Source organism: Mercenaria mercenaria, chromosome 4, assembly GCF_021730395.1.
Source record: "Mercenaria mercenaria strain notata chromosome 4, MADL_Memer_1, whole genome shotgun sequence".
Taxonomy (NCBI): domain Eukaryota; kingdom Metazoa; phylum Mollusca; class Bivalvia; order Venerida; family Veneridae; genus Mercenaria; species Mercenaria mercenaria.
The window spans coordinates 79,491,315-79,509,182 of NC_069364.1; the positions used below are offsets into that span (position 1 = coordinate 79,491,315).

Below are 17,868 nucleotides of genomic sequence, written 5' to 3' on the forward strand. Positions count from 1 at the left end.
TATATGTAAGCTTATTTATAGTTGCCACTGGTAACCCATATGAGCAACTCCTCCAGAAGACTGTTAGTAATATTAGTGGAAGGATAGTGCAAGATACAGAAGACGCTCCAATTCCAGAAGCTTCCCTGGACGTTTATTTTAGTTTTAGCAATTTTTAGATGAAGGTGTGGGAGCTAGAACTCATGAGCCCTGGTTTAATATTTGTTCTGCGTCCGCTCTATGCATATGTGTCTATATATATGTTGGTGCTTGTGTGTGTTAATCACATATCGAAAATATCTGGGAGGGCGATTTCAAAAATAATTTAATATTGCATCTTAACGTCTGCAGCATGATGCAAACGTTAGATTTTCTTGAAAAATGATTGTGTTTCATCTATAGTTCTATATATAAATGAAATTATTATTGAACAACTTAAAGTTAATGATTGGTATAAGATATGGTTCCTAGCTCAAAGGTCAAGGTCACATACAAATGTCAGAAATATTGAATTTCTTGCATAGGATCTGTCAGTATTGTAATATTACTGGCAATAGCGCATACATTCACCTCATTATATGCCAGATGATATGCCAATATGTATAAGGAAACCCAAACTTAATGGAGCATGTGCTGTCTATTGATACAACTTGGCTGAAAATAACTCGCAGACATTATCGCCTAATGTAGTAATACTCCGGAGAAATTAAGATTGGACTAATAGTAAGAAATCAGATTAAATCATTTAATGTCCCAATATCACGGCTTAAGTGTATCCAATGACGTAGATTTTCTCTTAAATGTCTATTTTTGTTTTTTTGAGACTGTCTCAAGAATTCCTGAAACTTTTCATTAAGGGCTAAATTTAGAATAATTCTGTCTTCTTAATTGAATTTGTTTGAATTTCCATTTCTAACCTACTGGCAAGTGCCATTAGCAAAATGGTTTGGTTTCAAATAATTTGATTTAGGGTGTGAAACAGGAAAAATTGAAGGAATAATATATATTAGCTGAAACTGCTCATAAACTTTGACTATTTTTTTAATATCCCCAGAAGATTTGCTGAAAATGGTAAAATCTAGCTGTTGTGAGATGAGCGTTAGCACCTGCAGGTTGCGCTCTTGTTTTACAATTCATAGTGAAACACCGAGTCTGCTTATTATCTCCAAGTTAAGCAAGTCTTAGAGTTCTCTGCATTACTAATGTATATAGCCATTACATATATTTCACCAAGGTTTCATCTGAGTGTTTTATGTTTGGAAGCTATGAACATAAACAGTTAAACTGTTAACTGATAGCAACATAAATATGCAGGATATCAAATATTTTTCCAAAAATTAATAAACTTCTGTTAGACTCAGTTGTTTAAATAAAAGTCCACAGGCTCTCTGACCAAGGACTATACTGAAGCAGCTAAAACATTGCTATAAACCCAACAACCTTACAGATCTACAAGCGTTTGAAGGGCAATGATGGCCATAATGGAACACCATAGCAAGCAGATAAATCAATTTCAGTATAAGATTTTCCAAGTTTCAGTAGCGTGCATGTGAAACATGAAATACTTGTCGGTAAGGGAAATTATGAGATTAGCCAAATGTGTAGTATAAGCCAAAAAGACTATATATAGACATTCCTAAGTATTTTTAAATACTTAACTGTGCCTTTTATGTTTTTAGATGCCACAGACTTTGGCTACTACTTAACAAATTTCCTTATTTGCATACTGTTAGAATTATTTATTACTTTGTTTGATCAGATGACTAAAACAGAATCCCGTGTATTGCATGCAGACTGTAGGTGGATTAGTTACGACCGTGAAGGCAGACTCAGTCTTTCAGAGAAAATACAGAATTTTCATTGAATCGTGGGATTTCGTTGCTTTTAGGTAATTACTGTTGATTACCTGCATCTTGTCAGAGCAGAAGAAAATTGTCATTAGAATGATAGTGCACTTTGTTAAGAAATAAATGCTGGTTTTGATGAAGGAATGGGCAACTTTTTAGTTCACCCCCAGCTCCTTAGATTTTTAGATGGATCGATCAAGGATGAACTTCTAAAATTGTTTTGGTACATGAAACTTGTTTGCTTACTCTTTCACTGTCTCAGCTTTATAAAGAATATTCTAATATGAAAAATCCATCCACATTTCCGTTGAAACACAGAAATCTAACATCACGGTGTATTATTTGGTACCAAACAGGAGAGTGGAAAGAGTGCTTCTGTATACATTTGATCTACTTAAAAGACATTTCAGAATATTAGGTGCGAAAAATAACTCATTAGACGTCTAAGTTATTCCATTGGATGTATTACTTCACGTATTTTAATACTGTGTTGGCCTTCTGTATCCAAGGCGCAATATGTGCGCCTTGCAATAGTGCTTCCCTATTTTACCCACATGTTAAATATATTAAACACATATTAGAATTAAAATGATATATGCAAGAACCATAGTTTAACATATCTGAACAATATGAATTGGCTACATACATAATTATCAGTCATAAATAATTATAATATACCTTTTTTTTATATCTGTCTGCTCATGCATCTGCCACATTTTCCTAAATAATTAGTACTGTAGAAGTCATCCCTTTTCTAAATATGTGGAGAAGAAAAAATCCAAAAGACCCAAAAAAAAAAAAACAGAAACTTGTTTGTTTCATTGCATTGAACTATATTGCTGATACTTTTTCTCTTTAAATACTTATAATGAGATTTGTAGGAAATCAAGCTATATTTTTAAAACTATTTTATCGGTTATCTATGCCTCACAGCTTGAAACACGGTAAGTTTCAATATCTCTGACAATATACCAAGTTTCAGTGAGATCTGTTGCCTGTGAGATTTGATGACATGAATGAGATAATCACCTGTATGTAATGGTTTGATAGAAGTACTGCTTCACACATCCATCTGTCAGTAATCCATGATAGGCAGAATGAAAACTATCTGTCAGTAATCCAGGATAGGCAGAATGAAAACACTTTATTTTGCTGTTATAGGAACAAGATTTAGTATGAAGGATACTGTATTAGTTCTTTTGAAATAACTTGGCGTAAATATTTACCATAATAAGATCATGTGTCATGCGCAAGGCCCAGACCCCTAGCTTCAAGGTCAAGGTCACACTTAGAAGTCAAAGGTTAACAGGATCTGTTTCGTGTCAGGTTCATAACTCGGCCATTGATGAAGGGATTTTAAAATTACTTGGCATAAATGTTCCCTATATTGACATGGCATGTCATGTGCAAGATCCAGACCCCCTAGCTCCAAGGTCAAGGTCATACTTAGAAGTCAAAGGTTAACAGGGTATGTTTTATGTCCGGTTCGTAACTCTGCCATCAGTGAAGAGAATTTGAAATTACATCTCATAAATGTTTTCCATAATGAGATGACGTGTCATGCTCAAGATCCAGACCCCTAGCTCTAAGGTCAAGGTCACAGTTAGAGGTTAAAGGTTAACATGGTCTGTTTCTTGTCCAGTCAATAACTCCTCCATCGATGAAGGAATTTTAAAATTACTTGGCATAAATGTTTCCTATATTGACATAACATGTCCTGCGCAAGACCCAGACCCCCCTAGCTCCAAGGTCAAGGTCACACTTAGAAGTCAAATGTTAACAGAGTCTGTTATCTGTAGGGTCAATAACTCTGCCATTCATCAAGGGACTTTAAAATTACTTGGCGCAAATGTTCCCTATGATGTGTTGATGTGTCATGCGCAAGACTCAGACCCATAGCTCCAAGGTCAAGGTTACCTGTGGAGAACATTTTTTTTGTCTGGTCACCTTCTGGCATATTTTTCACAGACAGCTGTAGCATTCTTGGGCACATTTGGGGGGCATTTGTCACTAATAGTGACAGCTCTTGTTTGACAGCAGTGCTTTGAATTTGGCTAGTGGAAAGGTTGTCAGATTGGTTTGTGCAGTGTTAATAGGAGATGATTTTAATTGGATTGATTTGGAAAAGAACCAGTTGGTTACTGTTCACAGATAGTCTGACTGTATATGGTCAACATAGGTGAAACGTTGCCATGTGACTTATGGGTTGACTCTAAACCCAGCAAATACAGCACAGCTGATGTTGCGACCATGTGAGTTCTAAATTACACAATAAAATATACAGCTGTCATATTTCTTTCTTTCATACCATTGTCTTCAAGCTTGTATTGACAGAATATCTGCAGAATTTATTTTCATGAAAGTTTGCTAATGACTGTATAAATTACAGGAGATAAACTGTCATTTTAATGTATAAATGAGATACTAATATAGAATTATATAATTATGTAATAAATACTTAATAGTAAATTGTATTATATGATAAATTGCCAGTATACAAAAAGAATATAAAACATCCTGTATTTAAACAAAAGAATCATTACCACGCAAACTGCTGGTTCTAAATAAGTCATTTCCGAGGGTGTTAACATAATGAGGTTTCCTTTTCAATAATCATTACGCGTATATACATAAGTCTTTTCCTTGTAAATTTTATATTAACTACTTGGGAAGCTCTATAGCGCTCCTCCGTTAATTACTCAGGTTTTGCCATGAAACTTGCTCATTTCGTTAAAAAAAAACACTAATTATTTGGTGGATTGTATTGAATTAGGTAATGGTTTTTGTCCATTGTAATTACAGAAAGTAAGATAGGAAATGGGTGATAAATGATGTGATGCCAGAGACTGTGTATCTGTATTAACTTATCTATTTCAGTCTTCTTGGACAACTTGTGTATAAAAAGAACTGGAACCAGGTCACCTCCGTGACCTAGTGATTAAGGTTGCTGACTTTGAGTCACTTGCCCCTCACCAATTTGGGATCGAGTCTCTCTCGGGGCATTGAATTCTTCATGTGAGGAAGCGATCCAGCTGACTTGTGACAGAAGATGGTGGTTTTACCCAGGTTCCTGCCTGTGATGAAATATTGCACAGAGGGGCACCTGGGGTCTTCCGTCACCATCAAAAGCTGGAAAGTTGCAATATGACCTATAATTGTGTCAGTGTGATGTAACCCTAACAAAAACAGAACAAAGAATGGGGTCCCACTGTCTTACTCTTGTATGATTGTACGTGGCATCTAATAGTTTGCAGTATCAGTATGATTCCAGCAGGCATAAAAGTTTTGACTCCATACTTTCATATTTTCATTTGGATATAGCTAAGATGCGATACTAAAAATTTTTTTATCCTGTTTGGCACCTAATAAGTAGTTCTGTGTTGATGCACAATGAAATTCAGATTGATTTAAAGTCAAAATCTGTTTTGATCAAAGACTACGCTTTTTAATAATGTTTGTATCTTAACATGCAGACTTTGATCACATTTTATATAGCAGAGTCTAAAATAAAGACATTATACTGTATGTCAACAATGAAAGATTCCTAGTACCCTCTCAGGGATAGCCACTGAATTGGCAATGGATCTGCTCAAAATGTTTGTGCTCAAGTTTAGTTCCATAAAGGGGTATATAATTGTTATGTCTTATAGAACCGTTGTTGGTCACAATAATGAACTGACCTGTAGAGAACTTCCACAACTTGTTCCTGTCTGATTATTTGATTTTAAGGGTGTGAATTTATGCCTGAGCAAATGTTTTGATTTTCTTAAGAGGGGGTGAGGGGGGGGGGGGCACGGGAGGGGGGAGCAGAGTGCAAAATGTTTTTAAAGAATACATAATATTATAGAAAACCTGAGTTACAGTCTGACATGGCTTGAAGGAATTATTTTTGTTTGTTTTGTTTTGACCTATAGACCAATCTGATTAAAGTCATTTATTAACGTTACACATTGGATCTGAAGACAGTTTTTAAGCTATAAAGAGTCACATTCAGACAACCTTTTCACTAGCCAATCGGCACCTTGCTTTTAACATTTTAAAGTGAAAGTAAAACTTTAAAAAATCTGTATTTAATCTGGAATTTCCAGTTTTGTGTGATTAACACGGGTTTATAATTCTTATGGCTGCACCCTCGTGTTTTTTCTTTGTGAAGAAATGAAATAATAAAGCTTATGGAAACACATGAGAATTAGTTGTTTCAAAATTAAAAAACGTTTGTAATGGGGTACCTTAATTCTAAACCTTTACATTTAATCATTGGTAAGTTCTGTGGTGTATTGGTGAAGAACGCAGGAATTTTTATTGTCGCATCAGCCCGGGTTTGATCTCGGGCGTGATTTTCTCTTGATTTTGCATTTTTAAGATAGTTTAGAAACAAAAGCTCATGTTCTTACGTTCATAATATGATGAAACTTCAATTGTAAAGACAATTTTAGCCAAAATCTGGAGTCCAGTCTCTTTAAGCCAAACAGGTCATCTGATTGGTTAAAAAAAATAGAATGGTGGAAATAAAAACAGCAATTTTGGAAATCTGATTATACAGAAAGATGAATTGAATGGGTCGCAGTCAGATCTAACATTTAGGAAGATTGAGTACTTTAGATTGCCTATAGACAGACATTAGATAAAAATAACCACTTTTCATAGTGTTACTTGAGCTTTGTGTTGACTTGTGCATTACTTAAAACAAGTTATAGTTGTAACCTACTTTGAGACATTTCTTTAGGCAACCTGGTGTTGTTACACTGTCAGACATGGTTTGAAGCAGCTTTTTGTTGATCTACAGACAGACATTATTTAAAACAATATACCGTGGTAACAACTTATTGCAAGACATTGCTTTAGGCAAGGCTGTCAATGAAGCAGCTTTGTGTTGATCTATAGACAGACATTATTTAAAACAATATACCATGGTAACAACCTTGTAGTAGCTTTGTGTTGATCTACAGACAGACATCATTTAAAACAATATACCATGGTAACAACCTATTGCAAGACATTGCTGTAGGCAAGGCTGTCAATGAAGCAGCTTTATGTTGATCTACAGACAGACATTATTTAAAACAATATACCGTGGTAACAACCTTGAAGCAGCTTTGTGTTGATCTACAGACAGACATCAATTAAAGCAATATACCGTGGTACAACCTTTCGCAAGACATTGCTTTAGGCAAGGCTGGAAGCAGCTTTGTGTTGATCTACAGACAGACATTATTTAAAACAATATTCCGTGGTAACAACCTTGAAGCAGCTTTGTGTTGATCTACAGACAGACATCAATTAAAGCAATATACCGTGGTAACAACCTATTGCAAGACATTGCTGTAGGCAAGGCTTGAAGCAGCTTTGTTTTGATCTACAGACAGACATCAATTAAAACAATATACCGTGGTAACAACCTTTCGCAAGACATTGCTTTAGGCAGGCTTGAAGCAGCTTTGTGTTGATCTACAGACAGACATTATTTAAAACAATATACCGTTGTAACAGTCTATTGCAAGACATTGCTTTAGGCAAGGCTTGAAGCAGCTTTGTGTTGATCTACAGACAGACATTATTTAAAACAATATACTGTGGTAACAACCTTGAAGCAGCTTTGTGTTGATCTACAGACAGACATCATTTAAAACAATATACCATGGTAACAACCTATTGCAAGACATTGCTTGAGGCAAGGCTGTCAATGAAGCAGATTTGTGTTGATCTACAGCAAACATTATTTAAAACAATATACCGTGGTAACAACCTTGAAGCAGCTTTGTGTTGATCTACAGACAGACATCAATTAAAGCAATATACCGTTGTAACAACCTATTGCAAGACGTTGCTTTAGGCAAGGCTTGAAGCAGCTTTGTGTTGATCTACAGACAGACATTATTTAAAACAATATACCGTGGTAACAACCTTGAAGCAGCTTTGTGTTGATCTACAGACAGACATCAATTAAAGCAATATACCGTGGTAACAACCTATTGCAAGACGTTGCTTTAGGCAAGGCTTGATGCAGCTTTGTTTTGATCTACAGACAGACATCAATTAAAACAATATACCGTGGTAACAACCTTTCGCAAGACATTGCTTTCGGCAAGGCTTGAAGCAGCTTTGTTTTGATCTACAGACAGACATTATTTAAAACAATATACCGTGGTAACAACCTTGAAGCAGCTTTGTGTTGATCTACAGACAGACATCAATTAAAGCAATATATCGTGGTAACAACCTATTGCAAGGCATTGCTTTAGGCAAGGCTTGAAGCAGCTTTGTGTTGATCTACAGACAGGCATCAATTAAAACAATATACCGTGGTAACAACCTATTGCAAGACATTGCTTTAGGCAAGGCTTGAAGCAGCTTTGTGTTGATCTACAGACAGACATTATTTAAAACAATATACCGTGGTAACAGCCTTGAAGCAGCTTTGTGTTGATCTACAGACAAACATCAATTAAAACAATATACCGTGGTAACAACCTTTCACAAGACATTGCTTGAGGCAAGGCTTGAAGCAGCTTTGTTTTGATCTACAGACAGACATCAATTAAAACAATATACCGTGGTAACAACCTTGAAGCAGCTTTGTGTTGATCTACAGACAAACACCAATTAAAACAATATACCGTGGTAACAACCTTGAAGCAGCTTTGTGTTGATCTACAGACAGACATCAATTAAAACAATATACCATGGTAACAACCTATTGCAAGACATTGCTTTAGGCAAGGCTGTCAATGAAGCAGCTTTGTGTTGATCTACAGACAGACATTATTTAAAACAATATACCGTGGTAACAACCTTGAAGCAGCTTTGTGTTGATCTACAGACAGACATCAATTAAAGCAATATACCGTGGTACAACCTTTCGCAAGACATTGCTTTAGGCAAGGCTGGAAGCAGCTTTGTGTTGATCTACAGACAGACATTATTTAAAACAATATACCGTGGTAACAACCTTGAAGCAGCTTTGTGTTGATCTACAGACAGACATCAATTAAAGCAATATACCGTGGTAACAACCTATTGCAAGACATTGCTGTAGGCAAGGCTTGAAGCAGCTTTGTTTTGATCTACAGACAGACATCAATTAAAACAATATACCATGGTAACAACCTTTCGCAAGACATTGCTTTAGGCAAGGCTTGAAGCAGCTTTGTGTTGATCTACAGACAGACATTATTTAAAACAATATACCGTTGTAACAGTCTATTGCAAGACATTGCTTTAGGCAAGGCTTGAAGCAGCTTTGTGTTGATCTACAGACAGACATTATTTAAAACAATATACTGTGGTAACAACCTTGAAGCAGCTTTGTGTTGATCTACAGACAGACATCATTTAAAACAATATACCATGGTAACAACCTATTGCAAGACATTGCTTGAGGCAAGGCTGTCAATGAAGCAGATTTGTGTTGATCTACAGCAAACATTATTTAAAACAATATACCGTGGTAACAACCTTGAAGCAGCTTTGTGTTGATCTACAGACAGACATCAATTAAAGCAATATACCGTTGTAACAACCTATTGCAAGACGTTGCTTTAGGCAAGGCTTGAAGCAGCTTTGTGTTGATCTACAGACAGACATTATTTAAAACAATATACTGTGGTAACAACCTTGAAGCAGCTTTGTGTTGATCTACAGACAGACATCAATTAAAGCAATATACCGTGGTAACAACCTATTGCAAGACGTTGCTTTAGGCAAGGCTTGATGCAGCTTTGTTTTGATCTACAGACAGACATCAATTAAAACAATATACCGTGGTAACAACCTTTCGCAAGACATTGCTTTCGGCAAGGCTTGAAGCAGCTTTGTGTTGATCTACAGACAGACATTATTTAAAACAATATACCGTGGTAACAACCTTGAAGCAGCTTTGTGTTGATCTACAGACAGACATCAATTAAAGCAATATACCGTGGTAACAACCTATTGCAAGGCATTGCTTTAGGCAAGGCTTGAAGCAGCTTTGTGTTGATCTACAGACAGACATCAATTAAAACAATATACCGTGGTAACAACCTATTGCAAGACATTGCTTTAGGCAAGGCTTGAAGCAGCTTTGTGTTGATCTACAGACAGACATTATTTAAAACAATATACCGTGGTAACAGCCTTGAAGCAGCTTTGTGTTGATCTACAGACAAACATCAATTAAAACAATATACCGTGGTAACAACCTTTCACAAGACATTGCTTTAGGCAAGGCTTGAAGCAGCTTTGTTTTGATATACAGACAGACATCAATTAAAACAATATACTGTGGTAACAACCTTGAAGCAGCTTTGTGTTAATCTACAGACAAACATCAATTAAAACAATATACCGTGGTAACAACCTTGAAGCAGCTTTGTGTTGATCTACAGACAGACATCAATTAAAACAATATACCGTGGTAACAACCTTTCACAAGACATTGCTTTAGGCAAGGCTTGAAGCAGCTTTGTTTTGATCTACAGACAGACATCATTTAAAACAATATACTGTGGTAACTACCTTGAAGCAGCTTTTTGTTGATCTACAGACAGACATCATTTAAAACAGTATACCATGGTAACAACCTTTTGCAAGACATTGCTTTAGGCAAGGCTGGAAGCAGCTTTGTTTTGATCTACAGACAGACATCATTTAAAACAATATACTGTGGTAACAACCTATTGCAAGACATTGCTTTCGGCAAGGCTGGAAGCAGCTTTGTTTTGATCTACAGACAGACATTATTTAAAACAATATACTATGGTAACTACCTTGAAGCAGCTTCTTGTTGGTCTACAGACAGACATCATTTAAAACAGTATACCATGGTAACAACCTATTGCAAGACATTGCTTTAGGCAAGGCTTGAAGCAGCTTTGTGTTGATCTACAGACAGACATTATTTAAAACAATATACCGTGGTAACAGTCTATTGCAAGACATTGCTTTAGGCAAGGCTTGAAGCAGCTTTGTGTTGATCTACAGACAGACATCAATTAAAACAATACAGTCTAACCTGTACTAACGGTCACCTCCGATCAGCGGTCACCTCCGTTCAGCGGTCATTTTATGACGCCCCCGGCGGATTTTCCTCTATTTTATCACTTTATTCAGCGGCCACCTGCCGTCCGCGGCCAGCGGCCACCGAAATTGCCTCCCGACCGCCGTATTTGACCCCTTTCAGCGGCCATTTTTCTTCCAAAATCAATTATTTTTAGGCAATAATCGCCGAAGATACACGATTTTTGAGAAGCACGTGATTGCTAAGATTCGCTTGACTTCACCACAAGAACGACAAAATGACATGAGCTTCTCAATTAAAACTGATAACCAAAGGTGTAATCCCCTTTTTGTTATGATCAAATGGCCAGTAATTATCGGCAATTAGCGTGTCACCTCGTGTCAATTTTGTTGTTCACAGTTTGACCTCGGTTAAAGATAATACTCGATAACTAACTAGTAGCATAATATTTGTGATTTTTTATACTTCTGTCATCAAAATACTATTAAATTTATACAAAATTAATTGTGTTTGAAAAAAATATAAACCACTCCATCTTTTACCGAACGTAACGGCAATCGTAGATTTTAGCGTAGACAATAAGCGCGGAGAGTAGCTTCCCTTACCTAAATGGCGAAAATTGTAATCAAACTTGTTTTGAAGTTGGAAAATTGTCTGTAACAATTTTTGTAGTAAAAAAAATCACGCCGGAATTTTAGATTGCTAAGACCATTCGTATTGCGAAGGCAAATGCACGTCTTGTATCCTGGTAAAATAATAATGGGAAACCCCCCCAAAAATGGGCCTAAAGGCTATACTGGCCAGAAGTCTGAAAAATACATATATTGGCTGCACCTCCGATCAGCGGTCACCTGGCTTTAGCGGCCAAATCGTCTGCTTCCCTTGGCTGGCTGCTAAAGACAGGTTAGACTGTATACCGTGGTAACAACCTTGAAGCAGCTTTGTGTTGATCTACAGACAAACATCAATTAAAACAATATACCGTGGTAACAACCTTGAAGCAGCTTTGTGTTGATCTACAGACAGACATCAATTAAAACAATATACCATGGTAACAACCTTTTACAAGACATTGCTTTAGGCAAGGCTTGAAGCAGCTTTGTTTTGATCTACAGACAGACATCATTTAAAACAATATACTGTGGTAACAACCTATTGCAAGACATTGCTTTAGGCAAGGCTGGAAGCAGCTTTGTTTTGATCTACAGACAGACATTATTTAAAACAATATACTATGGTAACTACCTTGAAGCTGCTTTTTGTTGATCTACAGACAGACATCATTTAAAACAGTATACCATGGTACAACCTTTTGCAAGACATTGCTTTAGGCAAGGCTGGAAGCAGCTTTGTTTTGATCTACAGACAGACATCATTTAAAACAATATACTGTGGTAACAACCTATTGCAAGACATTGCTTTCGGCAAGGCTGGAAGCAGCTTTGTTTTGATCTACAGACAGACATCATTTTAAACAATATACTGTGGTAACAACCTATTGCAAGACATTGCTTTAGGCAAGGCTGGAAGCAGCTTTGTTTTGATCTACAGACAGACATCATTTGAAACAATATACTGTGGTAACAACCTATTGCAAGACATTGCTTTAGGCAAGGCTTGAATCAGCTTTGTTTTGATCTACGTACAGACATCATTTGAAACAATATACTGTGGTAACAACCTATTGCAAGACATTGCTTTCGGCAAGGCTGGAAGCAGCTTTGTTTTGATCTACAGACAGACATCATTTAAAACAATATACTGTGGTAACAACCTATTGCAAGACATTGCTTTAGGCAAGGCTGGAAGCAGCTTTGTTTTGATCTACAGACAGACATCATTTAAAACAATATACTGTGGTAACAACCTATTGCAAGACATTGCTTTCGGCAAGGCTTGAATCAGCTTTGTTTTGATCTACAGACAGACTATCATTTAAAACAATTTGCCTTTGTTCTTTGGGCAATGTGACATTGGATTCCAGCCACAAATGGCTTGAAGTTAAGCATTTTGTTGACAGATAAACAGCCATAATATGAAACTATTTGTCATGGTATTGACCTTCTGTATGACATGGCTTGAGACAATCTGAAATTGGCCTACAGTTAGACATGGCTTGATGAATTGTAAATTATCTGTAAGATTTTAAGGAAATAATGTGTATTGAATAGGAGCACGGCTCAGTTGTTTTCTTGTGACTTGTATAGCAAATTGCTTCCTTTACAGAAGCTCTCTTGCCTCTGAACAGGTCCACAGTAAACCTTGACAGGATATTACTGGTAAATGTCAGGATTTCAAGCACTTAAATGATAAATTTAAGAGGAAACAAAATATTCTGTTTGTTAATATTCTGTTTGTTTGTCTTGTTGGGTCTTTAAGTCCACAGACACTGATAAGGTCATAATAATGGCATTTTTCCTCCATTGGCACACTGGCTGCCTAATTCTGTGTCTGATCCCAGGACATTGATCCATACAACTTTAACTTTGGACATTGACCCATACAATTTCAACTACCATAAATAGTGACACGGTACTGATTGCCTAATTGTCACATGTCTACATGTATTGAAACTTTAACAAAGGCGATACGCAAACAAGTAAGCTAGCAGACGATTATTGATTTTTGTGACAGTTGTCATGGAAAGGCGTTAAAGTACACAGTACTTGTAATTTTAACGCTGGTTATGATCAAATTAAGTAACATCCGCGGATTTTTTTTTTTTTGATTTTTTTTACCCACTAAACTTTGGGCGCCAAGGCCATACAGCGTTATACCGAGGACCGCGGTATATCGAGTAGCGTTATAACGGGTTTCGAGTGTACTGTGTGTATCCTTCTGTAGAGTATATATAGTTGAACTGTGCCAGGATCATTTGTTGACTATGTTCAAGTGGACTCGAAGTCTTTCTCACCAGCTAAATGTCTTCTCAGTTTAGTTTGAAGAGTGGCATCTGTAGTAACAAGAAATGTTGAGAATTTTACATGTGTATGGGGGTTTGGGATAATGATTTTAGACATTTGAAAGGAGAAAAAGAAGCAGAACAACTATTTGTATCTCAATATAGATACAGAGTGTCATAATTAAATGCTGGGGGAGACATAGATTTTTCAATTACAAGGTTTTAGCTAGAAAATTTGGAATGCATGTTGCAATATTAGATGCCACCTGTGACAGAGCGGAAAGTATGATTGGAAGGGGAATGGACGTCCTCTCCTAGCAATTTTTCGTTTTTAATGACTCAGTTTGTACATTCTGAATCTGTATACAAAATGAAAATTAGAGTACAAAAATATACAGACATTTTTAAAAGCTCAGATAAAAATTGTAGTCTTAGATGCACTTTATGTATAAACATCTACCACAGAATTGTATTTCAAATAAAAGGGCTTAATAGATCAACATTGAAGCCCGCCCGCTTAGCTCAGTAGGGAGAGCGTTGGTCTACAGATCGCGGGATTGCGAGTTCGATCCCCGGGCGGGGCGTATGTTCTCCGTGACGACTTGATAAAAGACATTGTGTCTGAAATCATTCGTCCTCCACCTCTGATAATTCATGTGGGGAAGTTGGCAGTTACTTGCGGAGAACAGGATTGTACTGGTACAGAATCCAGGAACACTGGTTAGGTTAACTGCCCGCCATTACATGACTGAAATACTGTTGAAAAACGGCGTAAAACCCAAAACAAACAAAGATCAACATTGAGGGAGTTACATTTTATACATAACCGCGGTTTGACTACTGAGCTTGTGTGTATTTATTCACAAGCTCATTGTTACTGAATTCTTCACTTGAAAGAAACAGTGCATTATAAAGTATGAAACAAAAAAGTACTGCAAGTATTCCATTTGCAAACCATCTTTTAACTGAATGTGCCTGCAGGCTTAGCTTAGTAGGTACAGACCACAGGCTTGGGAGTTCGATTTGTGATTATTGATAAAGAACTCTGTGTCTGAAACCATTTGTCTTCCACCTCTGATTAACATTGAGAAGTTGGTAGTTACTTGCAGAGAACAAGTTAGTACTGGTACAGACTCCAGGAACTCTGGTTAGGTTAACTGCTCACTGTGACATACCGTATTTACCCTAAGTCTTGGGACACCCTAAATCTTGGGACACCCTTAAAATCTGGAAAAATAATTATTTTTCTTGTCCCTAATTTTTCGGACATGTATTTTCACAGCATATTTTTCGTCCCTAAGTGTTGGGACTATGGTTGTTACTGATTCAAGGTGTAAGTCAAATACCGTTATTATACATTGTATGGTTTTGTATCGGTCAAAATGTTAAATAATTATAAGAACCAAAGATTATTTTTTTAACATTTTCATGTCGTGTTTTTACTTGATGTTCTTTTGACAGTAAAGTGTTTTTTTACCATACCAGTTAAGTGTTGTATATTTTTTTTACTGCAGCCAGGAAGTCCGTTTTCCGTTAGTTACTTATTTTTATTTACCACTGACTGGAATTTACCCGCGAATCGTACAGCTATCAAAACGCCATGCCGGTAATTTTCCATTCCACGAGCACGTGCGACGTATCGTAATGACTAACTTACAACGCCGTTACTTTTGTTTATTGACACGTATACAAAAAACGCGCGTCACACATTCATTTTTTGATTTTATCGCTTCAGATTTTCAACGTAGATTGAGAAGTAATATAATTTGAATTCTATAATGATTTTAAAAAGGTATCGACAGAAATGTAGGCAAAATTCTATAAAAACGTTCGAATTTTCATAAAATTACTTGCAAAATTTCAAACAGCGCGATCCTAAATACTTATTTCTTTCTAAAAGTAAATAAATGATGCAAACTATAGGCATAAAATTCAGACTTTTGACCAGAAAGTGCAAAAAAACAGAATAGAAAAATCTTAAATAATGAAAAAGCGGCAGCAATTTAAAAATATGAAGTAAAACGATTTTTGGCAAACAGATTTCTGTTACGTGACCTCGTGAACGTAAATAGAAAATCGGGACGCGGCTTAAAAAAAAACAAAAACAATGATGTTGTTGCGTTTTTTTAATAAGTTTTGAATGAATTTGTGTGCATGTACATGTATTTTTTGACACGACAAATAAGATATTCTTCTCAAACCGTTTTGAAATTTCCTTGAGGGCAAATAGGTCACAGAGGTAAGATATCCGCTATTATAGTTTGACACGTTTACCTGTCAGTTTATACGGGATATTGCACATTCACTTTAACAAATTAAAAAGAAGTTTTTTTTCATTGATTTTCACAACACTAGATCTACTTCTCAGCTCTTTAAAGAACCGAGGCGGTACGATCAAACAGTGATGTACAACTTGGCGCGAAAACATGACGTAATGCCATGAAAATCTCGGGGAAACTATACCGCTTTGATCTCCACTTCTAATGTCATGATACCGACACACTTTTAGCTCTTTGAGGGGGTGTTAATTGATGATGAAAACAAGGCCAATTACTTTGTTTATCAACAGAATAATTACCGATAATCGTTAAACGTTTATTTTTTCGCTTTCAACACGGGTGGGTAGGGGATGTTACCCGATGACCGAGAATTGTGTCCATATTTTTGGGACACTTTTCAAAATAATTATTTTTCGGGAAATAAGTCTTGGGACAGTGAAAAAAATAATTATTTTATGCTGTCCCAAGACTTAGGGTAAATACGGTAACTAAAATACTGTAAAATCATTTAATTTTGTGGGCATGAAATTTCGTGGTTTTGGTCAAAACGGCAATTTCATGGGGATATGAATTCGTGGATTTCAACTTTTGAACATAAAACTAATGGGAAATTTACTTTTCGTTGGGATTAATTTTTATGGATTGACTCAACCACGAAATCCACAAAAATTAGTCCCCCACGAGTATTAATGATTTCACCGTACCTGTTGAAAAGTAGGGCATAACCCAAAAACAAACAAAACACTGCCTAAATGCAATTATTACGGTAATAAAAACATGGTAACCCAGATTTACAAAGTTTTGTTTTCTCTTCAGGTGTATGCCTAGAAGCCATCGGAGAAGCTAAAGTGGAATGGATGACCTCAAGTGATATACAGGCCTCAGATGAAGAAGTGTTCAATTATACTACTGTACTGCCAATCAAAGGTATATATCAAAGGTTCTTTGGGTTTACTCCATCCATTTATACCCAAAAAAGGATTCCAGATTAGTATACCTTCCTGGTGTAATTTGAATTTGTTAGAATAGAAATAGATTTTAGTTTTGCGTGCTTTATTGGCAAATAAAACCCGTTTTTTCGTTCAGATGCTTCGTGATTAGATTCTTATTTGCCAACAAAGCACGCAAAATTAAATCTATTTTCCAACCAAATAGCTTTCTATTTTGGTTGTTCAGGTTTTTTAGCTCACCTGTCACAAAGTGACAAGGTGAGTTTTGGGATCGCGCGGCGTCCGTCGTCCATGCTTCTGTCAGTCCATCCGTCTGTAAACTTTTGCTTGTGACCACTCTAGAGGTCACATTTTTTGTGGGATCTTTATGAAAGTTGGTCAGAATGTTCATCTTGATGATATCTAGATCAAGTTCATAACTGGGTCACATGCCTTCAAAAACTAGGTCAGTAGGTCTAAAAATAGAAAAACCTTGTGACCTCTCTAGAGGCCATATATTTCACAAGATCTTCATGAAAATTGGTCAGAATGTTCACCTTGATGATGTCTAGGTCAAGTTTGAAACTGGGTCACGTGCCATCAAAAACTAGGTCAGTAGGTCTGAAAATAGAAAAACCTTGTGATCTCTCTAGAGGCCATATATTTCAATGGATCTTCATGAAAATTGGTCAGAACGTTCATCTTGATGATATCTAGGTCAAGTTTGAAACTGGGTCACGTGCCTTCAAAAACTAGGTCAGTAGGTCAAATTATAGAGAAAATGACGTCATACTCAAAACTGGGTTATGTAGGAACAGGTGAGCGATTCAGGACCATCATGGTCCTCTTGTTAAGAAGTACTAACTAGCTCAGATCATTGAGTGATCATAATGAAAATATTTTTTGTGTACTTTGTTGCAACAATTGGTGAAAA

The 17,868-nt window shown here is 36.4% G+C and overlaps 1 protein-coding gene across 4 annotated transcripts in view; it reads left to right on the top strand.

Annotated features, from left to right (window-relative positions):
* LOC123552258 (arrestin domain-containing protein 3-like) overlaps positions 1 to 17,868 on the top strand; it is a 227,853-nt gene that overhangs the window by 135,306 nt on the left and 74,679 nt on the right. For all 4 annotated transcript variants that reach the window (XM_045341771.2, XM_045341769.2, XM_053541760.1 and 1 more), the window contains one exon: positions 16,822 to 16,932. In XM_045341771.2, coding sequence (XP_045197706.1) covers positions 16,822 to 16,932 — 111 coding nt within the window. The remainder of the gene's footprint in view (positions 1 to 16,821; positions 16,933 to 17,868) is intronic.